Source organism: Ictalurus furcatus, chromosome 4, assembly GCF_023375685.1.
Source record: "Ictalurus furcatus strain D&B chromosome 4, Billie_1.0, whole genome shotgun sequence".
Classification (NCBI taxonomy): domain Eukaryota; kingdom Metazoa; phylum Chordata; class Actinopteri; order Siluriformes; family Ictaluridae; genus Ictalurus; species Ictalurus furcatus.
In genome coordinates, this window is record NC_071258.1 from 2369840 (window position 1) to 2388689 (window position 18850).

At 44.0% G+C, this 18850-nt stretch overlaps 3 protein-coding genes across 5 annotated transcripts; 2 read left to right on the forward strand and 1 right to left on the reverse strand.

Annotated features, from left to right (window-relative positions):
- Positions 1-793: 793 nt before the first annotated feature.
- On the forward strand, positions 794-12204 carry atmin (ATM interactor). Its single transcript, XM_053622502.1, has 4 exons — positions 794-1003; positions 4281-4406; positions 4504-4703; positions 4800-12204. The coding sequence occupies exons 1-4, from the start codon at positions 794-796 to the stop codon at positions 6535-6537; spliced, it is 2274 nt and encodes a 757-aa protein (XP_053478477.1). The 3' UTR covers positions 6538-12204.
- Positions 997-16058, reverse strand: si:ch73-103b9.2 (uncharacterized protein LOC100150067 homolog). Of its 3 annotated transcripts, XR_008385674.1 has the most exons (4): positions 15594-16058; positions 14328-15455; positions 14083-14116; positions 997-2722 (listed from the first exon to the last, which is right to left on the reverse strand). XR_008385674.1 is itself a non-coding variant. In XM_053622504.1 (2 exons), exons 1-2 carry the CDS (start codon positions 15840-15842, stop codon positions 14517-14519), a joined length of 1188 nt encoding a protein of 395 aa, XP_053478479.1. In that variant the 5' UTR covers positions 15843-16058; the 3' UTR covers positions 14133-14516. The 3 variants fall into 3 exon arrangements, 1 of the variants encoding a protein (XP_053478479.1); XR_008385673.1 differs by lacking the exon at positions 997-2722 and having other exon boundaries at positions 13980-14116; XM_053622504.1 differs by lacking the exons at positions 997-2722; positions 14083-14116 and having other exon boundaries at positions 14133-15455.
- Positions 16051-18017, forward strand: LOC128606405 (protein phosphatase 1 regulatory subunit 3E). The gene is made up of 2 exons (XM_053622505.1): positions 16051-16314; positions 16513-18017. Exon 2 carries the CDS (start codon positions 17006-17008, stop codon positions 17954-17956), a length of 951 nt encoding a protein of 316 aa, XP_053478480.1. The 5' UTR covers positions 16051-16314; positions 16513-17005; the 3' UTR covers positions 17957-18017.
- Positions 18018-18850: the final 833 nt, after the last annotated feature.

Below are 18850 nucleotides of genomic sequence, written 5' to 3' on the forward strand. Positions count from 1 at the left end.
CATTTTAGATGGAACTGCTTCTAAAGTTGTTTATAGAATGAAATTCACTCCAAGTGAAACATCACGGTCATCATAAGTACTTACCGAGAACTGACCATTTAAAACATATTCAACAATTCATTCATTATTCTACCTAAAATCTGTATAGCAATTAAAATTAATACATGAAAATGTCAACAAATTTGACTGTTTCATATTTTCTAGCCATGGAAAATATGGCTTTAACACAAAAAGAGTATAAAAGTATTCATAATAGTTCATTTGAATTTTTAAAAAATATTATAACTGTTTATTAATGTAAATTTCTTGGTCATTTTCTGCCCATAAAACCTGAAACAATTTATTTATTTCTTCTACTTTTCTTACTATAGAGATTTTGCATTAAAACAAATAAATATTTATCTAACAAAGTAAACAACTTGAGTCATTAAAATATAATAAACAATTAATTATGCTACTTATAATAATAATATAATCATAATTATATTTTTGCATTAAAAATAAATAAATTTTTTAATAAAATTCTGTACAGATTACTTCAGTTGTTTTATATATATAATTGACAAAAAGTAAAGAATTGTACTTTTTGGTTAAAAATATAATAATAACAACAATTTATTAAATAGCATATACATACATGAAAATATAAATCATTTAAATGAAACCCAAAAGCGGTTGCTAGGGAATGATGACGTAGCGCATTGGTTGCTAAGCGCACTCGGAAGTAAAAGTGGGGGAGGAAGGAGGAAAAGGGTGCGCGTGAAGCAGCGCGAGTGCTGAAAAGGACTCCAACATGGCCGCTACCGCAGCGGGTGAGTCGTGCTGCAGCGGTGCGAAACGCAGCGACGAGCCGTCGGTTCAGTCCCGGGAGATCATTAAACCCTCCATAACGGAGCTGACTAAAGTGCGGACCAATATCCTGTGTACGGTGCAAGGATGCGGCAAAATCCTCCCCAATACCCCGGCGCTCAACATGCACCTCGTCAAGTCCCACAGAGTCCAGGTACTTACACCCGCTCACAACCAAAACACACGCTCGAGGCCTGTTTTTCGTCTTCGTTTTTAATTTAAATAGATATATATGTTTTTGAGAAAGATTTAACCGACAGGCCGGACTTCGCCAGCTAGACCTAGAAGCTAGCCGGCTAACGCTGACACTCTCCCACTATTGTTGTCAACAACTTTCAGGGGAAAGGGCCAATTCTTGCTCAAAAAGTGTCTAATAATCACCAGGTGACGTCATGGGCGAATTTGCATATTCCGTTCTATTTATCATTGTGATTATGTTTGTATCAAAACGTTGCATCCCTGCTGAAAACAACAACAACGATAGAAATCATTACAGAAATTCTTGTAGTTGTTACTATAGAAACGATAACGCATTAGAACAAGCTGCTTTTATAGAAGGCTAATCAGCACCTTCTGACCAATCAGAATCCAGAATTCAACACAATTGATATAAAGTGTCCTGATTGATGCTGAAGAGTTTCAGTTAAACCCTGGTTTGGATCATCATGTGACATGATGATCATCATGTCACATCATGTGACAACCAGTTGATCATGTGACATCAGCGTGGGGCAGTGGTGGCTTGGCGGTTAAGGCTCTGGGTTACTGATCAGAAGCTCGAGGGTTCAAGCCCCGGCACTGCCAGGCTACCCTTAACCTTTACCCTTAACCCTCTCTGCTCCGCGGGGGGGGCGCTGTATCATGGCTGACCCTGCACTCTAACCCCAACTTCCTAACATGCTGGGGTATGTGATGAAAAGAATTTCACTGTGCTGTAATGTATATGTGACCAATAACGAATCATGATCATAAAATCACACAGATACAGGTCAAGGAGCTGATGTTCGTATCAAACATGAGATCTCATTGACATGGTTTTTGGTCCCAGAAAAGCTGGTTTCTGTTTAGTTTTTTTTGGATTTGTTTGGGGTTTTTTATTTATTTATTTTTTTTACACAGAATGGTGTGAAAAACAAAAAACATCCATCCAGCCTGGTTGTTGAGAACGACCAGACTGGTTCGAGCTGACAAGAAGGCTACGGTAACTCAAATAACCGCTCTTTACCAACGTGCTGAGCAGAAAAGCACCTCCGAACACACAAGCGTGAGGTGGATATGGTCTACGAAATCATCAGGTTCCCCTCGTCGTGGTTTGAGCAGCCTTTCTGACGGCTCAGTCGTTCGCACTATTCTGTATAAAATCTAGAGAAGATTAGCTGAAGCTCATGGTGTGTAGATGCATGACTTTATGCATTATGCTGCTCACACATGATTGGCCGTTTGGATAATCGGTCAGGCGTGTATATGAATATAAATATGTCTCGGACCGCCTGAAGCGGTTTCAGATTGAAATCTTTTTCCCCTCCGTGTCTTAAATTCAGTTTGTGTGTAATCCTTCTCCAGATATAATCCCGATACTCCGTATGCAGCGTCAAAGAGTTCACGCAACAATGGACGTGTCTAATTTAGTCACCTGGTTTATCAGTGGGGAAGTGAGGGGCTAAAGGAAACCCTGAACAGCCCTGGTCAGAAGAAATCCGGAAAGACCTGAAAAACCTGATCTGCACCGAATGAGTGTGTTTATGACTGCAGTTTCGACAAGTTTCCTCTTGGCAGTACTTTCAGAAGGCTTGTGTCGCAGTTTTACCCTTCGATGTGCTTCTGCATGTAAAGTATCTCTCCGTTCGGTCCTCTGTCCACACACTTCCTCCTGCTGAGAGGGACGAAGAGAAAAGAAAACGTCAGCCTTTCTCTCTGCATTTCCTGGAGACAAAAACAGCTAATGGCTGAACCAAGTTCCCACGACCTGGACGCTAACACACTCTCAAAACCTGGGTCAAGATTATTTCAGTAGATTCAAAGTCAGGGGTGGACAAACGATAAATTCATTAACTTGCCTTTCCGAAGTTCGGTTGCCTGGTAACCTAACGGACTAGGCTAAAAAGTAGTAGTCACCAATATGACGTAATAACATGCCGCAAGCTAGTTAAGTGAAAGGAACGTATGACTGCGTATCCTCTCCCGATGAAACGTCTCACGTAGCACATCGTGTACGCCATAAACATTACGGTGTGGTTTATTCCAGTCAGGCTAGTGAGATTTTATTTTCCTTATGTTTAATACGACCGCATGCTTGAGCTGCAGGCTATCTTGTTGTGTTCACGATTCTGAAAAGAACGTCCGTCGTGCATGCGCCACCGTCAGGACGGTCTACCGTTTCCTCTACCCTGAGTGACATCGAATCGACATCGCTGTTATCGGCATCGGCAGTAAACAAAGTAATGATTCTTACCTTTTAGATGAGTTAGACTGTACATACAAGGATTAGCTTTAGATCAATCAACATAGACTTATTCGATTGTTAAATATATAACTGACCCTGTTCAGGGTGTCCCCCGCATTCTGCTCCATGCCCCCTGGGATAGGCTTTAGGTTCCCTGCGACCCAGTAAGGATAAGCGGTACAGAAAATGAATGAATGGATGGAATATATAACTGACTATACAGTTCACTGATTTGAGGAGGAAAAAATACATCGCTCATCACAATTAGCTGGCCGGCTAGCTTGTTGCTAACAGAAGATGAACAGGGAGGGGTCCATGATGATGATTTTTTTCCCCCCGGACTTTGTAGCTCAAACAATCTGAGGTAAAAAATAATGCAGTTCCGAGTTGCAAGGTAAGTCGAAAGCTGCACGATTCCAGCAGTTCTACCGAAATCCAGAGGTGTTCTACCGAGGGTGATGTGTGTAGTGCGGCAGGTGGCTTTGGATTTGGAAGCTTGTGCTATAGTTACAGCTTCGAGGTGTGTTGAAACCTGTGAAGCGCATTACGTTTGAACATCTGTGCATCTTTTGCGAAACTCACCAGCAACAAGTAGGTTTTTGAACCTACGTGACATGAACCTTTTTACCTCTTCCTCAGTTACATAAGACCTGCTCCAGTTTTCATTACACAGGAACACTAGCATCTGTAACGTGGTTTAGTCACAGCACGTGATCCTTGTTTTTAACACCTACTCACGAAGCATCTTTGCAAAACCTATCCTGACATTTTTTGTCTCTTGTTTTTTAAAGAGTGAGGTAATCTGAGGGCATTTGAGGTCAGCACTCCATTCTCAGATGAATACTTGGACATGCATGGACGTGTACTGTGTCTTTCGCAGCGTTAAAGTGAAATATATGAAGGAATCCCATGTAGGGTTGATATTTGACACGTTTGCCTCTGTGTCTAATAGGCACTATCTAATTGATAACTCTTTACCATTTGTTAGGAGGGTATCGTCAACCCTACGGTACGAAAGGATATGAAGGGTTCACAGAAGCTCTACTGTTGTCCGATAGAGGGCTGTCCAAGAGGACCCAACAGGCCTTTCTCCCAGTTTGCACTGGTTAAGCAGGTAAGTAAAATGATAACCCATGTGACCTGCATGTAAATAAAGGTATTGGATTTGGCCATGATGCTGAACCCGGTGTACTTTGTTTTATATCGGTTAGCATTTTATGAAGATGCACGCAGAGAAGAAGCACAAATGCGTAAAGTGCAGCAATGGTTACAGCACAGAATGGGACTTGAAGAGGCATGCCGAGGATTGCGGAAGGACCTACAGTTGTACGTGCGGTTGTCCGTACGCAAGTCGAACGGCACTGTTGTCGCACATCTACAGAACTGGTCATGAGGTTCCCAAAGAGCATAGGTATTCCCATTTAAAGTGGCATGGCTTTGCTTGACTCTTGAATCTATAACTGAATTGGCACAATACCCTGTATCTAAACGTTTGTTTTTACTTTAGGTATCCGCCCGTCAAGAAAAGAAAAATGGAGAAACTATCTCGCAGTGCAACAAAACTTGAGACTAATGGACAAACTTTTGAAATGGAAGTCACAGAAGGAGCAGTTCCTGCTGAAGGTGCATCCCACACTCCAGATTTACCACAACACCACCCTGTCCATTCTAAAAACCTCCAAAAGCTACTCCTGCCCATGCCTAAAATGTCTTTGGTCAATGTCCCCGTGATGCAGTTGGCACACTTGCCTGTCCTTCTCCCGCCAGCAGAGAGTGGCGCTTTGATGTCCGTGGTCTTGACGGTGGACGCGCAAGGGTCCGTGAGTACCTTGCATTTCATGCCTCAGTCGCTTGGGGCAGTGGTACCTCCGTTAAACACTAAAAGTTTCAAAGAAACCATGCCCGTTTCCAGAGCAAACCTGGATGCCATCAGTACAGGGATCCAAGTCAATCTAGAAAACCTGGTCTCCGTTGATGAACCCGTTAACGATTTGGGATCGAGAAGTAAAAGCACCTCAACCAACATTCAAACAGATATCTCATTCCTCGGTAAGGGATCTGTCGGAGGAGTCAATATCGGTCCCCCGAGTGAGGCTTCGGTCTCCTCTGGTTCTCAAACTGACATTAGTGTGAGCGCCCAGATCCAGCTACCGGTCAATGTGCAAACTCAGACGTTCCCCTTGAGGTCCAAAGTCACATCTTCCATTGGGGCACAAACTGAATTTCTCAGTCAGATACCTTTCCCTTCTGGTAACACAACGAGGGAAACTCAGACAAGTTGCTCCCCAGCAGCTTCAATAAATAAGACCCAAATGGACCAAGCTATAATGTGCGCAAATCTTTTTGATTCCGATATGCTCAGCGTCTCTACACAGACTACAGTACATGGTGGACCTTTTGGCGCCAGCGATCTTGATCCCATGAGCACAGGATCAGGATATTTTGAAGACAAAACCCCACCATCCTTGTGCTTTGGAGCTCAGAGAGACATTTTACACCAAAACCCGGTAGCCGACAATCAGACTCAGACGATGAACCTTTTCAGTGATCTGGAGAACATCCTTTCTGAAGGCATGGCGAGTGGAGCTCAAAGCTGTGGATCAGGCCTGGTTCCAGTGCAAGAGCAGCACACGGGTATCGATTTTGACTTCGAGGATTTCCTCAACGCGACTCATATTCAGACTCAGACAGACGAGAGTGCCTTAGGAGGCCTGAGCTCGGAGACACCCCTGGAGCTCCTCGACATTGAGACGCAAACCGACTTCCTCCTGCTTGATAACCTCGGGGATAACCATCATAGTGATGTTGGCACCGGGGTCCAAACGAGCGACCTTGAGCTGGAGATGTTTGACACGCAAACCCAAACAGATCTGAACTTTCTTCTTGACCACAGTAGTCACATGTCCCTGGGCAGCATCCTAAGACACTCCAGCTTCAACATGAGCACCGAGTCCTCAGACACCGAGACCCAGACCGACACCAGGGCTCCTCCTCCACTGCCTCTGCCCCTGTCCTGTTCCAATGATGGACAGATCAGACTTAGCAGCACTGAAACCCAGACAGTCTCCAGTTCCTCCAGCCTAGGCCACCTTTTCTTAACCAGCAATGAGACACAGACAGTCATGGATGATTTCCTGTCAGCAGACCTGGCTTGGAATATGGACTCCCATTTCAGTTCGGTGGAAACCCAAACCGGTGAAGATCTCCTGTCTTTTTTTCAGCACTCGGACAAAGCCATCAGCTGAGCTCTCTACCATTCTAGCTCGTCTGTAGTGGATGTGACGTAGGCAACGTTACGAAGGAACTGTTTCTGATGACCCGCCCAGAGGTGGATGCTTCGGGGCAGCAGATGGAGTTCTCCCAACCGCTCATCACCATAAGGGGCTCAGTTTGGAAGGCACTTGTGGCAGTTGAGCTCACTTGTAGTTATTCAGCATCTTGAGTCATTCCACTGCAAGTAGTCTCAAAGCTCAAAGAACTTTCGGTAGCCCTATTCGGACAGGATTAGGTTTACATACAAGACCTAAATTCTTTGCATCATTTGCCCTTCTCCTTTTATTTCCAGACTGGCCACGTTGGTATTTTTTGATCACTTTAGTTTACTGCTACTCCCTAATATTTAGTCAACTAGTCTGCGTGTCTTTTTCCTGAAATATGAACAGATGTATCCTCTCTCAACAACATATTTGCTACGAGTCGTATAACTTAGTCTCCGTACTCTCTACACTCAGAGTGCATTAGCAGAAGAAATACAATAACTTAGAAAAAGTGTGATCCTGAATTAAAGGCCAATTAAAAGAGCTGTTATAATGTCAGCTGCTGTTGTAAACCACTTTATATAGAGGACATATATTACACAATATCATGCGAATTTAGTTTTCTAGTAGGGGTGTGGATCTCCCTCTTTCCCTCAGCACCGATATGATTCGACTGAGGTCTGATCCAGTCTGATTCAGTTCCAAATTAAACTGAAATGTAAGATTTCCACCATGGGGAAAGTCTTCAGGACGGAGGAATTCTTGGTGACGTTTTGTTTTATTAACTTGAAGAAAGAGGCAAAAACCGAAGGCTAGTGAGGGGGAGTAACAGGATGAGTGATAACAGGAACAAGTTTGTGTACAAGCTGGGGTCCAAAAATTCCCAGAATTGTTAACGACAACAAAAAAAAAAAACTAGTATTCTAAAACTTTGAGAATTTCTCATCGAATCCCCTTCGAATCTGGCGAATGTGGTAGTTGTTTCTGGTTAAAAACTCCTCGGTTGACGAGCTCCAATTCTGGGTGCACCAATTCTCCAGATGGTTTTTTTTTCGTCACTCGAGAGACCGAGACTACGTCGAGCGCGGGCGCCACATTCCAATTCCACGGATTTTTGGATCTTCCCTCGTACGTTCCACAACATGAAATGTAGCTATAAACAAATAATAAAAAAAAAAAATCTGTTTATAGCATTTTGTTTATAGCTATATCTGTTTATAGCTACATTATGTTTATACACCCCAACCCCCCCCCCCCCCCAAAAGAGAACACGTACAAAACAGTCTATCACCTTGACAGAAATTAAATTTGATGCACAGTATAGGATCATATGACCATGAGTGCCCCAATCGCACCTGGACGCAAAAGGAGACGCGTAAAGAAGTCACCGCGGACGTCCCGCAAAGAAACTAACCCGGTCTAAATAGGGCTTTTAGCTGCACTTTATCATTTCATAGCCGTCATTCGACTTCTCCTTTAACGTGTTTGCTTTTATTTTGCACATTTGTTCAGCACTCTTTCTGTTTGAAAATGGTCTGTTTTTTTTTTTTTAATTATTTTATTAAAATTTCCGTTCGAACAGAATATATCATTTTTCGGCGATGATGATCGTGCTACTATGTAGTCGTGAATTTACAGTGTGGCACAAGTCTAAAATCATTAACTAGAATGATGTTCATCTAAAATCAGATTTCTTTGTGAAATTTGTATATTTTCTTGTTTGGCTGCACTGTAAGGATATTTTTGCATTGTGCTTAATTATTATTATTATTATTATTATTACTATTATTATTGTTGTTATTATTGTTATGTTTACATTTGTTAACTTGGTTTCTAATTGTTCAAAAGAGATGTCTGTTATTGTATTTAAACAATTTTGGTTCTTACGGATATTTTTGCTCCGGCTACAGCAGAATATTATGTCGTATCGCTCATAACGCTCATAACGGTTTAAATTATTCTAATGTATGCATATTTATGCATGTCGCAAATATCGGTGACCTTTAAGAGTTGAGCTCGCTACGCTATTATTATTATTATTATTATTATTATTATTATTATTATTATTACAATGATTTGCATTCTGTACTGTGAGTGATCTGACATGCAAATCGCAGTTGTTTACAGCAAGATGGAACCTTTAACGAAATATATTCACAGGAAGCATGTAACGTCTCTCCGAATGTAGGCGTTTTCACTTTAAGCACTACTTGCGCTCCATGATTAGCTTTCGTGCCGGTGCCTTAATTTAAACGGTAAATATAAACACATCTGACGTAAAGCTATTTATTTGAAAGAGCTAGCGGACCTTTTATCCCTGTTCTTCTTCTTCTGCTCTTTCCATTTTTCTCTTTCTGAACACTTTGTAGTGTATTTATTTGCGTGTTTATTCATCATACCGCACTCCGTAAACACATTTCGCCTGCCATCGCGTCGTCTTATTTCAGTATTTATATTACATAACATAACACGGTTCGCTCCGCCTGCTTTTGGTCCGTCTTTTATTCATGTTTATATTTATAAACCGAGCTTTCCACGAGCAACCGAATGTAAATGTCACCGTGTCGTGTTGTAACCGAAAGGTTCTCAGCCAAGGCCGACATTCGCATCCGAACACTATATACTCTAGCAGGAACGAACGCAAGCATATCGTCGTAGATTACTTGAAATTGTCCGTATACACTCTTGGTTTTCAGAAGAGCGTGCATGCAGTCCTGGTTGTGCCAAGAACATGTCTTGAGTTCAGTTACATTTGTTTTGGTTGTTGTTGTTGTTGTGTTTTCTTCTAATATTAAAAATGTCTTAAGTTGGTCACGTGCGTACTTTAGGGTTTTTGATGTACAAGATGAACCCTGTGTCGTTTGGTCGTTTAGGCTAGGCTGCAGCAGTCGCTCAAAATAAAATTCTATCCAGAACAACTATGATTTGACTGTGTTATTACTGTTCAGACTGAATAATCGTGACCATGTTAGACGGTGAACAAATCATCATAAATTCCATAGCTATAGCTAGGCCACTGGGCTTCAGTGTGCTTCCCAGTCCTATGTTTTCTGCTTGCTCGGAATGGACCAGGGTGAAATAAGTGCATTAATACAGACTAAGGGCATGAACGAGTGTCTAAATCCCCTTGTTCCTCACGTCGTCCTTGCGACCTTGACCGAAAAGTCGTCGCTGAACGCCTCGGCGACGTCCTCGTTCCTGCATCGCAAGTAAAACTATTATTAAAGTCTACCTAGCTTCTTTATTTATTTGTTTTCTCTCTCTCTCTCTGTATGTTTAATTAAAGGTGATGTATTGTGCATGCTACGCTAGCAGGTGAGTTATGACGGCTTTACGACGGTCAGGATTCGGAACAGTAAGTTTTCCAAAGTCAATACGACGTAGGGTTTCTTATCTTCCTCTGGTCGTTATACGTGTGTACTCGTCTGCCGGGCAACTACGAATAAAAAGTGCTAAGTCTTTCTTTTTCCTTACCATTTAATGTTATTACTTTACAGGTAAGTATCCCATGCCGAGCGCACACGGTGTTCAAACCAGTTCCCGTTTGTTTGGATACGTGCTTTTAAATTGTCGGCTTTAATCCTACTCTCGCGGTTGGACGCTGACCCTGTCGATAAGACATAACGTTAGACGTGCGGAGGAAAGGAGAAAACGCCTCACGATGAACAGGTAAGAATTACAAACCCTGGAAGCGAATCGTGTCGGCTGGACGTGTTCGAAATTCAGCGTGCCAGCATTTCTGAACACGGGCGTCTCTTAAATCTGGTGCAAAGAGGCGTGTGAGGCCCCGTGACGGCGAGAAAGCGTTAGAATGTGGCGCTTCAGTTGCTGGGTAACTGTGAGGTCTCTCTCGAGCAGTCATGAGCTCTAGACTGCAAACAATGAAGGTCTTTTACCGTGTATTTTAACTTCGAGTTCCCATGGTCAGGGTGATGGATTTAACGGCTCGTCTATGTCTCATTGAATCTTCTTCGAGGGGGAAAATGGACGATATTTAATATATTTTTATCCTTTGGTATTCGCTCACTTGAACTTCGTGACATTTTGAACTGAAATCAGTTGAATTAGGAATATATTACACAAAATAGCCCTTAATATTAAAGTGAAAGGGGGAAGCAGTATAGTTTGCGAAATTATTTACAAAATAAACGAGCATGGAATGTTATGATCGCGTAAGTATTCGGCCCCGTTAGGGCGCTTTCCGACGATCTGCGTTTTGCTCGTCACGCACCGCTGAGGTTCATGAACCGCACACCTTATGAGTTTTTACCGTGTGGTTGAAGCAGTGCATCAAGATGCGCTCGAAAACATGGATCATTTCAGAAGGCTAGCTGAATATTAAAACAAAGTAAGGTCCTGGCTTTGGAAAACACGCGTCCTCGCTACCTCTGCGTAAGGTCTGCGTAAACTGGGTTAGATTTGAATTTGAGTAAACTATCAGTGCTGCGGCAAGGCGTCAAGTCAAAGCGGTGCGTCCCGCCCGTAACGGCATTACCCATGAGATCGCATCGTTAGTTCTGGTGCAACCAGTTAGAAGTCACGTAGTGACTCAGAAGTCACGTAATCTGGTGACTAGCATCTACATGTCCGCTGTTAAAAGCGTTACTGGTTCCTGGAAGAGATGTTTGGTTTAGAGCGCGTGCCTACGCAAATATCATGAAGGCCGAGGTGTAATCGAAACAAGTCTAACCAGGCAAAGTTCTGGAAAAGTGTCAATCAGGAAGTGATATTAAATCCATCGTTAAAGAATTGAAGAATGTGGAACAGCCGTCACTCTACCTAGAGGAGAGGTAGATTTAGATTATTTTTTCCAGTAAGGTAAAAAAAAAAAAAGAATAGGGGGGAAATAGTCAAATAAAGAATGAGGTCCAGGGTATTGCGCAATATGGTACTACCACCACCGTGCTTCACTGCAGAGATCGTGCTCTAAGGGTCGTGATTAGCGTCGTCCTTATGCAAGGCACGGTTAGGGATGAAAATCTACAACTCGAGGCACAGCAGAGCAGCTCCGTCTATATTTATCGTGCCGCGTAAACTTAATGAAATTAAAATGAATGATTCGGTTTTCACTTTCAGGTGGTTGAAGTTTTGTGTTTTTGTCCAGGCGACCGGTTTGGACATGTTTTTGTGTTTTTCATTTGCTGAGGAAAGATCTGCTCCATTTCGTCATACGTTCTGGTACAAAGCTAAAAAAAAAAAAAAAAACCACCCATGGTTTGTTTGCCACAAAAGTGTTACTGAGCATTACAGATGAAATGAATTTCATGTCGCTACACATAAATGAACCTGACAGCCTGTCTACCATCTGTGGACGTCCATTAACGTGAAGTGGATATAGTGTTGTTTTTTTTTTCTTTTTTTCTTCTTTATTAACTTTTGTTGCATGTTTCTCGGTCTTTACTCGTTAACTTTTTATTCATTCAGACTAAATCAACGTGAGTCGAATTTCAGGCCCGTTTTTGTTGCGTATAATTTGAGCAGAAGGGTGAGCTATTATTTCATTAGCATTCATTTATTCAGTTAAAAGGTTGCTGACAAACAGTTTTCCATGAACAAAATTCACACCCATTTTAAATCATTGTGTTAATCCCAGGACACCTGCGAAATGGTGAACAAATTCCTGAACACATTCATATTTATAGATCATACTTTTTAACTATCAAACAAGGAGACTTATTGGCACCCTGTCCAGGGTGTACCCCGCCTTGTGCCCCATGCTCCCTGGGATAGGCTCCAGGTTTCCCCGTGACCCTGAAAAGGATAAAGCGGTATAGAAGATGGATGGACGGATGGATGGATGGACAACGAGACTTTCTTCCAAAGTTCGCCAACAACAAATTCAACTTTTTTACTTTCATTATTCTATGATACCGTAGTTCTAGTCCGTATCTCTGACTTGAACACGAGTATGCAGTGACTCAAGTGTGAAACTCTCTAGCCTTGATAACCGCAGCATTAATAATGCACGAGCGCGTGGTGATTTATTTATTTTTTTTTTCCAAGGCACTCGACAACAACCGCCATGAGATCGAGAGATATTCTTGGACCTGAGCTCTTAAAATCCTACAGAAAGAATGATTAGTCTACTGTACAGCCGACATTCTCGCAATTTAGCTCAAATATTCTATATGATGCTGTAGCGTTCGTTTATAAAATACTCGAATACCGAGATGGATTCTCACTTACAGCAGCTCTGGAACAACGGTCCGTTTTATCACTACAGGCAGTGCGAGAGATCGCATTTCTGGAATGAAAAACTCATTATTTTTACAGTTTATCTACAAACCAGTAGTACTGAAAGGTGAAATATTACAGCAAAGGTGTAGTTATTTATCATTAGCCAGGTGAAAAGTTTGCATCCCTGTCGACATTCTCTAGTAAATGTTCATAGTGTAAATGGGCCTCATTGAGGCAACGAACGACTTCACGTGGTAAACATCTTGATAGTGCGAGATTCACTTAAGGCTCAGACTCGCAAGCAGTTCGCTGAGAGCAGTCGAGAGTGAGAACGTTAGCTATAGAAAGACGCGAGTAATAGCAGAAATCAGTCCCTTCGCCATCGCAGAAACGAACGCCAAATCGAGCAAAACTCCGCTATATTCGGAGGAGCTTGCAATTTTTTGTTTTTTTTAAACGACCGCGGATTTGGGCCGAGACGCGTCGTGTGACGTCGTCACAACACGCATTCAGCCAACACGTGCGTCGAACAGGAGTACAGCTAAAAGGCCTCGTTTACCAACAATATTGTGCAATTCCGATTTCACCAAGTCAAGTAAAAAAAAAAGTTTACGTTTCTATAGTTACATTTATATAGCGCTTTTATATCGTATGGGGGAAATCTCCTCAACCACCACCAGTGTGTAGCATCCACCTGGATGATGTGACGGCAGCCATACTGCAACAGAACTCCTAACAGCTATTGGCTGAGAGGAGAGGAGAGGAGAGTGATGTAGTTAATTCGGGGATAGAGATGATTAGGGGGCCATGATGGAGAAGGGCCATTGGGGGAATTTCGACCTACTCTTTTATGAGAAGTGTCCTGGGATTTTTAATGACCACAGAGAGTCAGGACCTCGGTTTAACACGACGGTGCTGTTTGGGGCATTGTGACCCAAACAGGTCACAGGGTGAGCACCCCCTACTGGCCTCATTAATACCACTTCCAGCAGCAACCTTAGTTTTCCCCCCAGGAGGTCTCCCATCCAGGTAGTGGACAGGATCAACCCTGCTTAGCTTCAGTGGGAAACCATGGCAGTAACTCCGTAGTAACAGCTTACAGTGACTATTCACATAAACGGATTTGTAACATAAACAGATGTGCTTTGTAACAATTAGAGTTAAAGCTGTACAGTTTTGCGAGGTAAAGAGGTAAAGCTTTGACATCTTCAGGACCGGGGGGGGGGGGGTTGTGCTTTACGGTTTCTCTGAAACATGACGACGTGGTTCTTTGTAACTTCCAGAAAGCGTATAAAGAGAAGCTGGTGAGGGACTGTTTTTATAGCTGCTATAACATAAGTGATGACAAGAACTAACCTGTTTCGTGGACGTTCCACAGCATTGAATGTAACTATAAATGGATAAAACAATGTTTTTGTTCTTTTAATAGATAAAAAATGTATGTATTGGCATATTGCAGAAGTATAAAAGGAATAAAACACTTCAGGACGTGATGTTATTGGAAAGTATTCAACTGTAACCCTGCATCATCGCACCACTGTGTTGTTGATTATTTCGCTATAACATCACGATCCGAGCGTTTCGTTCTTTACTTAACGTACACATTTTGAGCATTTTTTTTCTTCTTGTTGTTGCTTCTGATATAAAAACGGATCATCTGTAAAACCCGAACACGTTAAATGCCTGTTCGGAAGTAACGATGCGCAAAAGTTATTTCCAGTAGGAGAATATACATCGTCATTTCAGCATGTAGTCAACTTTAATGTCCACTGGATGGCGACGAGGAGCAGCTACAGTAATCGCTGAGTGGACACTGGAATCTGGACCCTGGTGCCCAGAAGCATCGGAAGCTCAGGTTCTGCCCTTCTCAGACTTTTATCCTTGAGGCCTAACCGCGATCTGTGCCCAGAGTTGTGCCTTAGAGGTGACCTGATCAGCTCTTCCTGCCTGAGATTTCGTTCCAGGAGAGCGGTGGCACTATGTTGAGTCTTTGCCAAGGTGTTGATGGGAATCTGATACTTTCTGGAGATGCTTAAAGCAGATAGTAAGTGATACTGGCAGTGCGTTGGTCCTTGCTTGGACATAAGAGATCCCTGGGAGGTGCCTACAACTGGGCTGGAATAAGAAATAACCACCGCTTTTTCTTGAGCTCCATCAGTTTTCTCACTAACCAAAACTGGTCTTGTGGTGCTATCTTCTCTCCTCTTTAAACAATTCAAGCTCTTTGGATTAACATTTGGATTTGTTGGCACTTCTACCGGTGGCAGTACCATAACTCGACCAAGCAGTGCCACTTTTCCTACATTTCTATCTTTCAGGAACAGGCACGGAGCATCCGGTCGAGGTGGGTGAGGTCGAATTTTGTCAGGTGTGTACTGTTCAGGCCCAAACAGCAGTTTATTTCCAAGCAGGTCTTTCGTGATGCTCGTCTCCTTAAAAGTGAACTCGGACGGTTCTTCTTCTGAGGATAAGGTAGAAGTAATGGTGCTTGGGGTTCTGTTTAGGTGTTCCAGAGGTGGAGGAACGCTGCTTCTCAAAGGCTCTTCAGATATCTCATAGGGCGCTTCTGAAGCAGCATGGCTGGGAACAAGGTTCTCCGAGAGCTTTAGGTCTTTCAGATCGGTGCAAAGGACACAGTGGGAGGCTGAGATCTCCGGTTTGAGCTTCTTGCTCTTTCGTTGTGCGATAAACAGGCAGGAAAAAGGGGAACACCGACCCCAACCCTGGATCTGTCAACATACAGCACAACCGGCATGTGATTTTTAAATTTTTTTTCTAAATACAGTACTTATATTACACAATTATACAAGAAAGTAACATCGAAAATATGTCGGTCGGTAATAATAACATAAAGCTGCATTACTTACAGCGTCATCCCAGCCTGTCTGGTCGGGAATCTTGTAAGCTTCCTGCTCTTTTACAGAGATTTCATCGCTAATATCCAGCAGCACCTCCACGTAACCATTGGAAAGCTTGCACCTCGGCGTCTCGCAATCCGGCGTCTCCAAACTCTCAGCGGTTTTATCAGCATCCATCCGTCCTGATGGACAGAGGAGTATTCCTGATGTTCCTGCGTGTGGGGAAAACCCTTCATTCATCTCCACTGAGGTCATCATGGGACAGCAGCAAAAGTGTGTGTGTGTGTGTGTGTGTGTGTGTGTGTGTGTGTGTGTGTGTGTGTGTGAGAGTGAAGTCAAGCAAAGAGAACCCAGATATGGAGAACTTGGCTGAGAAGCATCATCACGCGGCTGAGGTGTCGTGCAGGTAGTTTAACAAGCGATGAAATATTTATCTCGGTGTGTTCATGGCGCCAGTCGGCGTTACGTGCCGTTGCTATGGTGATCAAAGGGACGCGACGGATAGGCTGTGAGCACGACGCGCTGACGTAACGGAAAAGGACGGCAAAGTGGGGGGCGTGGCTTCAGAGTTGTACGTGCATTCTTCAGTTTACTTTCAATTTATGGTTTTGTTGCAGTTGGAGATCTTTTAAGAAGGAAAGCTTGTTCGTGCTTGTTTTATTGGCAATAAACTGTATTTAACGCCACCCCCGCCCCATTTCCCCCAAGTCAGTCGTGTCCATTATATGAGGTATGGCTCCATGTTTTCATTTCCTTATAGCCTGGATGTAACGCACAGAGGACAGTTTTATTATACAGTCTGTTTATTATAAACAGAACTGTCGTATAGATTGACTAGCATGGACTCTCGATTACAAAAGAATCCCATTGAGTAACACACTGGCACAGTGAGGGTGGTTGATTTTTTTTTTTTTTTTTTTTTTTGCAGTGCGCGCTCCAGTTGTCCTTTAAAGGTCCTGTTGTGGTTTTGCTCGTGCACCTATAAGATCAGTTTGGCAACGTGACTGTGTGCACGCACGCTCGACTCTCCGAGGAGGTGTGTAGAGGAAATTCATCTCTTCCGCAATGCTCTGCGTAGAGCAGCGCGTCGATGGTGCGCTCGTGCTGCTTCTCTAGACGGGGTGCACTGACTGAGTGTTTGGAGATTTCCTTTCGCGACAGCAAACTAGTGAGTCGACGGAGGGAAAAGGTGGCGCAGAAATCCGCAGTGGAAAGGAGATGTGAAGACACGCGCTGAAGTCGCATACGCAAACGCGCAAACGCAGACGCGCACACGCGCGCGCGCGCACACACACACACACACACGCGCGCGCACACAGGCACGCAGGCAGTCAGTGTTACCTGACCCGGCCGGCTTCATTGCCTCATCATTGCTGACCGGACAGGTTTCACACGCCAGGACTGAATTCTTTTATTATTTTATGGAACCTGAAGCGACTGGGGAAGTCGCGGTCATGCTACCTCCGAAGAACTGCCTCCCGAGAAATTACAGCTGCATCGCAGGCTTGTTTGGGAGCCTGACCGCAAACCAGAAGATGGACGACGGCGAGAAAACGGATGGCGAAGAGGAAGAGGAGGAGGAGGAGAAGCAAGCCGTGACCACCGAGTGCGAGTCGTTAGAGATGCGCGTCGTGGATGAGAAACCGAGGGGGCGTGAATCCCTCCCGAAGCCGCCGATGAGTCCCGGCCTGCGCCGCCGGTGCAAATCCTTACCGAGCTCCGCGGAGAGAGCCAAACTGGAAGTGGCGCGGATCTGCAGCCCGGCCAGCCAGAAGAAAGTGCGCTTCGCCGACTCGCTCGGCCTGGAGCTCATCTCCGTGCACCACTTCGACGAGACCGACGTGCCAAAAACTCCAGGCCGTGTCATGGACAAGTTCAAAAAGGCAAGAGCGCTCCACCTGAACAACTTCGAGCACTCCAACGGATACACGCAGTCCACCTTCGTGGAGACCCTGTTCACCAGTCCGGGCGCGCAGCCCGACTTCCCGGAGCGTCTCCAAATCTCCAAGGTGCTTCTGGAATCCGTTGAGACTGACGAGTTCAGCATCTCGGGCATCGTGCGCGTCGTAAACCTGGCATTCGAGAAGAGCGTGACTCTGAGGTACACGCTCAACAACTGGCTAACCTTCATGGACGTGCCCGCATCCTACGTGCCGCACTCGAGCGACGGCGTCACCGACAAGTTCCAGTTCAAGATCGTCACACCGGCGTTCTTCGAGAGCAGCGGCAGCCTCCAGTTCGCCGTCCGCTACCGCGTCGGGACGCACGAGTTCTGGGACAACAACGACGGCAAGAACTACAAAGTCCGACGCCACAGATTCAAAATCTCGCCTCCGCGCGAATGGGATAACGGCTGGATCCACTTCATTTAGAACCACTGGGTGTGATTATGAGTATGATCATTCAGGCCTGCATTGCATCTGTGCAGCCTACACTGAATCCCACGTGGGTGCACGCGTAATTGATGTATTCTAATTAAGGATGCGCCTTTTCTTTTCCATATCAAAGCTCAGAGTATCCTCTGGCACTGATCTGATCTGATTAAATCAGCCCATCCACTTGGGCTGAATCCAGACTGGTTCATACTGGTCATATAGGCAACTAGATAGAGTGTAAGAGTCTTAGGTTTATAACGCACCTACGCTTGAGTGCAAAAGTTTGCATCCCCCTGTCGTTTACTTTATCTAAAAATCCCATGTGTGTACAATTATTTACAAAGATTTTTTATTGAAACATTCCCGAGACTGAGACTAAAGCCGGGTGTGCACTGTGCATCGTCTTAAGATTATTACGTCGTTAAGATCCCGATAAAACCTGGGTAGAATTCTTATAACACACTCTGAATGTCAGTTTATGCAGTCGATCCTCTAACGTAGACCGGTACGCACGATCTGAGCTCGTGCGTCGAGTTCGAGATGCCAGTAGCATAATCTGTAGCTGTCCCATGAGTTTTGCATCATCTAATGCGCCTAAATGTGCCTCATAGACATACACGCCTCAATTGTACATCTTGCTGAAGGCAGAAAATGTTCAAATAGGCTTCAACTCTTAAGCTGTTTTGCTGTCAGAGTTATGAGTCAGTGGGAATGAGAAAAATACCAGAAGGCCAGAGAGGTTAGCAGAAAAAATATCCAAACTGAACAGCATGTGCAGAAGTCTTTGAGAATAAATGACCTATGCTACACCTATGCTAAAAGCTGACATGCCTTATTGTTTCCATCATCGTCAAGCAGGGGTATGCAAACTTTTGCACACAAGCGTATTTA

Bases quoted from the DNA above. Each gene is read 5' to 3' on its own strand.
- atmin (XM_053622502.1), top strand. From the start codon at position 794: ATGGCCGCTACCGCAGCGGGTGAGTCGTGCTGCAGCGGTGCGAAACGC. The intron at 1,004-4,280 runs GTACTTACACCC...ACCATTTGTTAG, and splicing joins TCAAGTCCCACAGAGTCCAG to GAGGGTATCGTCAACCCTAC. The intron at 4,407-4,503 runs GTAAGTAAAATG...TATATCGGTTAG, and splicing joins AGTTTGCACTGGTTAAGCAG to CATTTTATGAAGATGCACGC.
- si:ch73-103b9.2 (XM_053622504.1), bottom strand. From the start codon at position 15,842: ATGATGACCTCAGTGGAGATGAATGAAGGGTTTTCCCCACACGCAGGA. The intron at 15,456-15,593 runs GTAAGTAATGCA...GTATGTTGACAG, and splicing joins AGACAGGCTGGGATGACGCT to ATCCAGGGTTGGGGTCGGTG.
- LOC128606405 (XM_053622505.1), top strand. From the start codon at position 17,006: ATGGAACCTGAAGCGACTGGGGAAGTCGCGGTCATGCTACCTCCGAAG.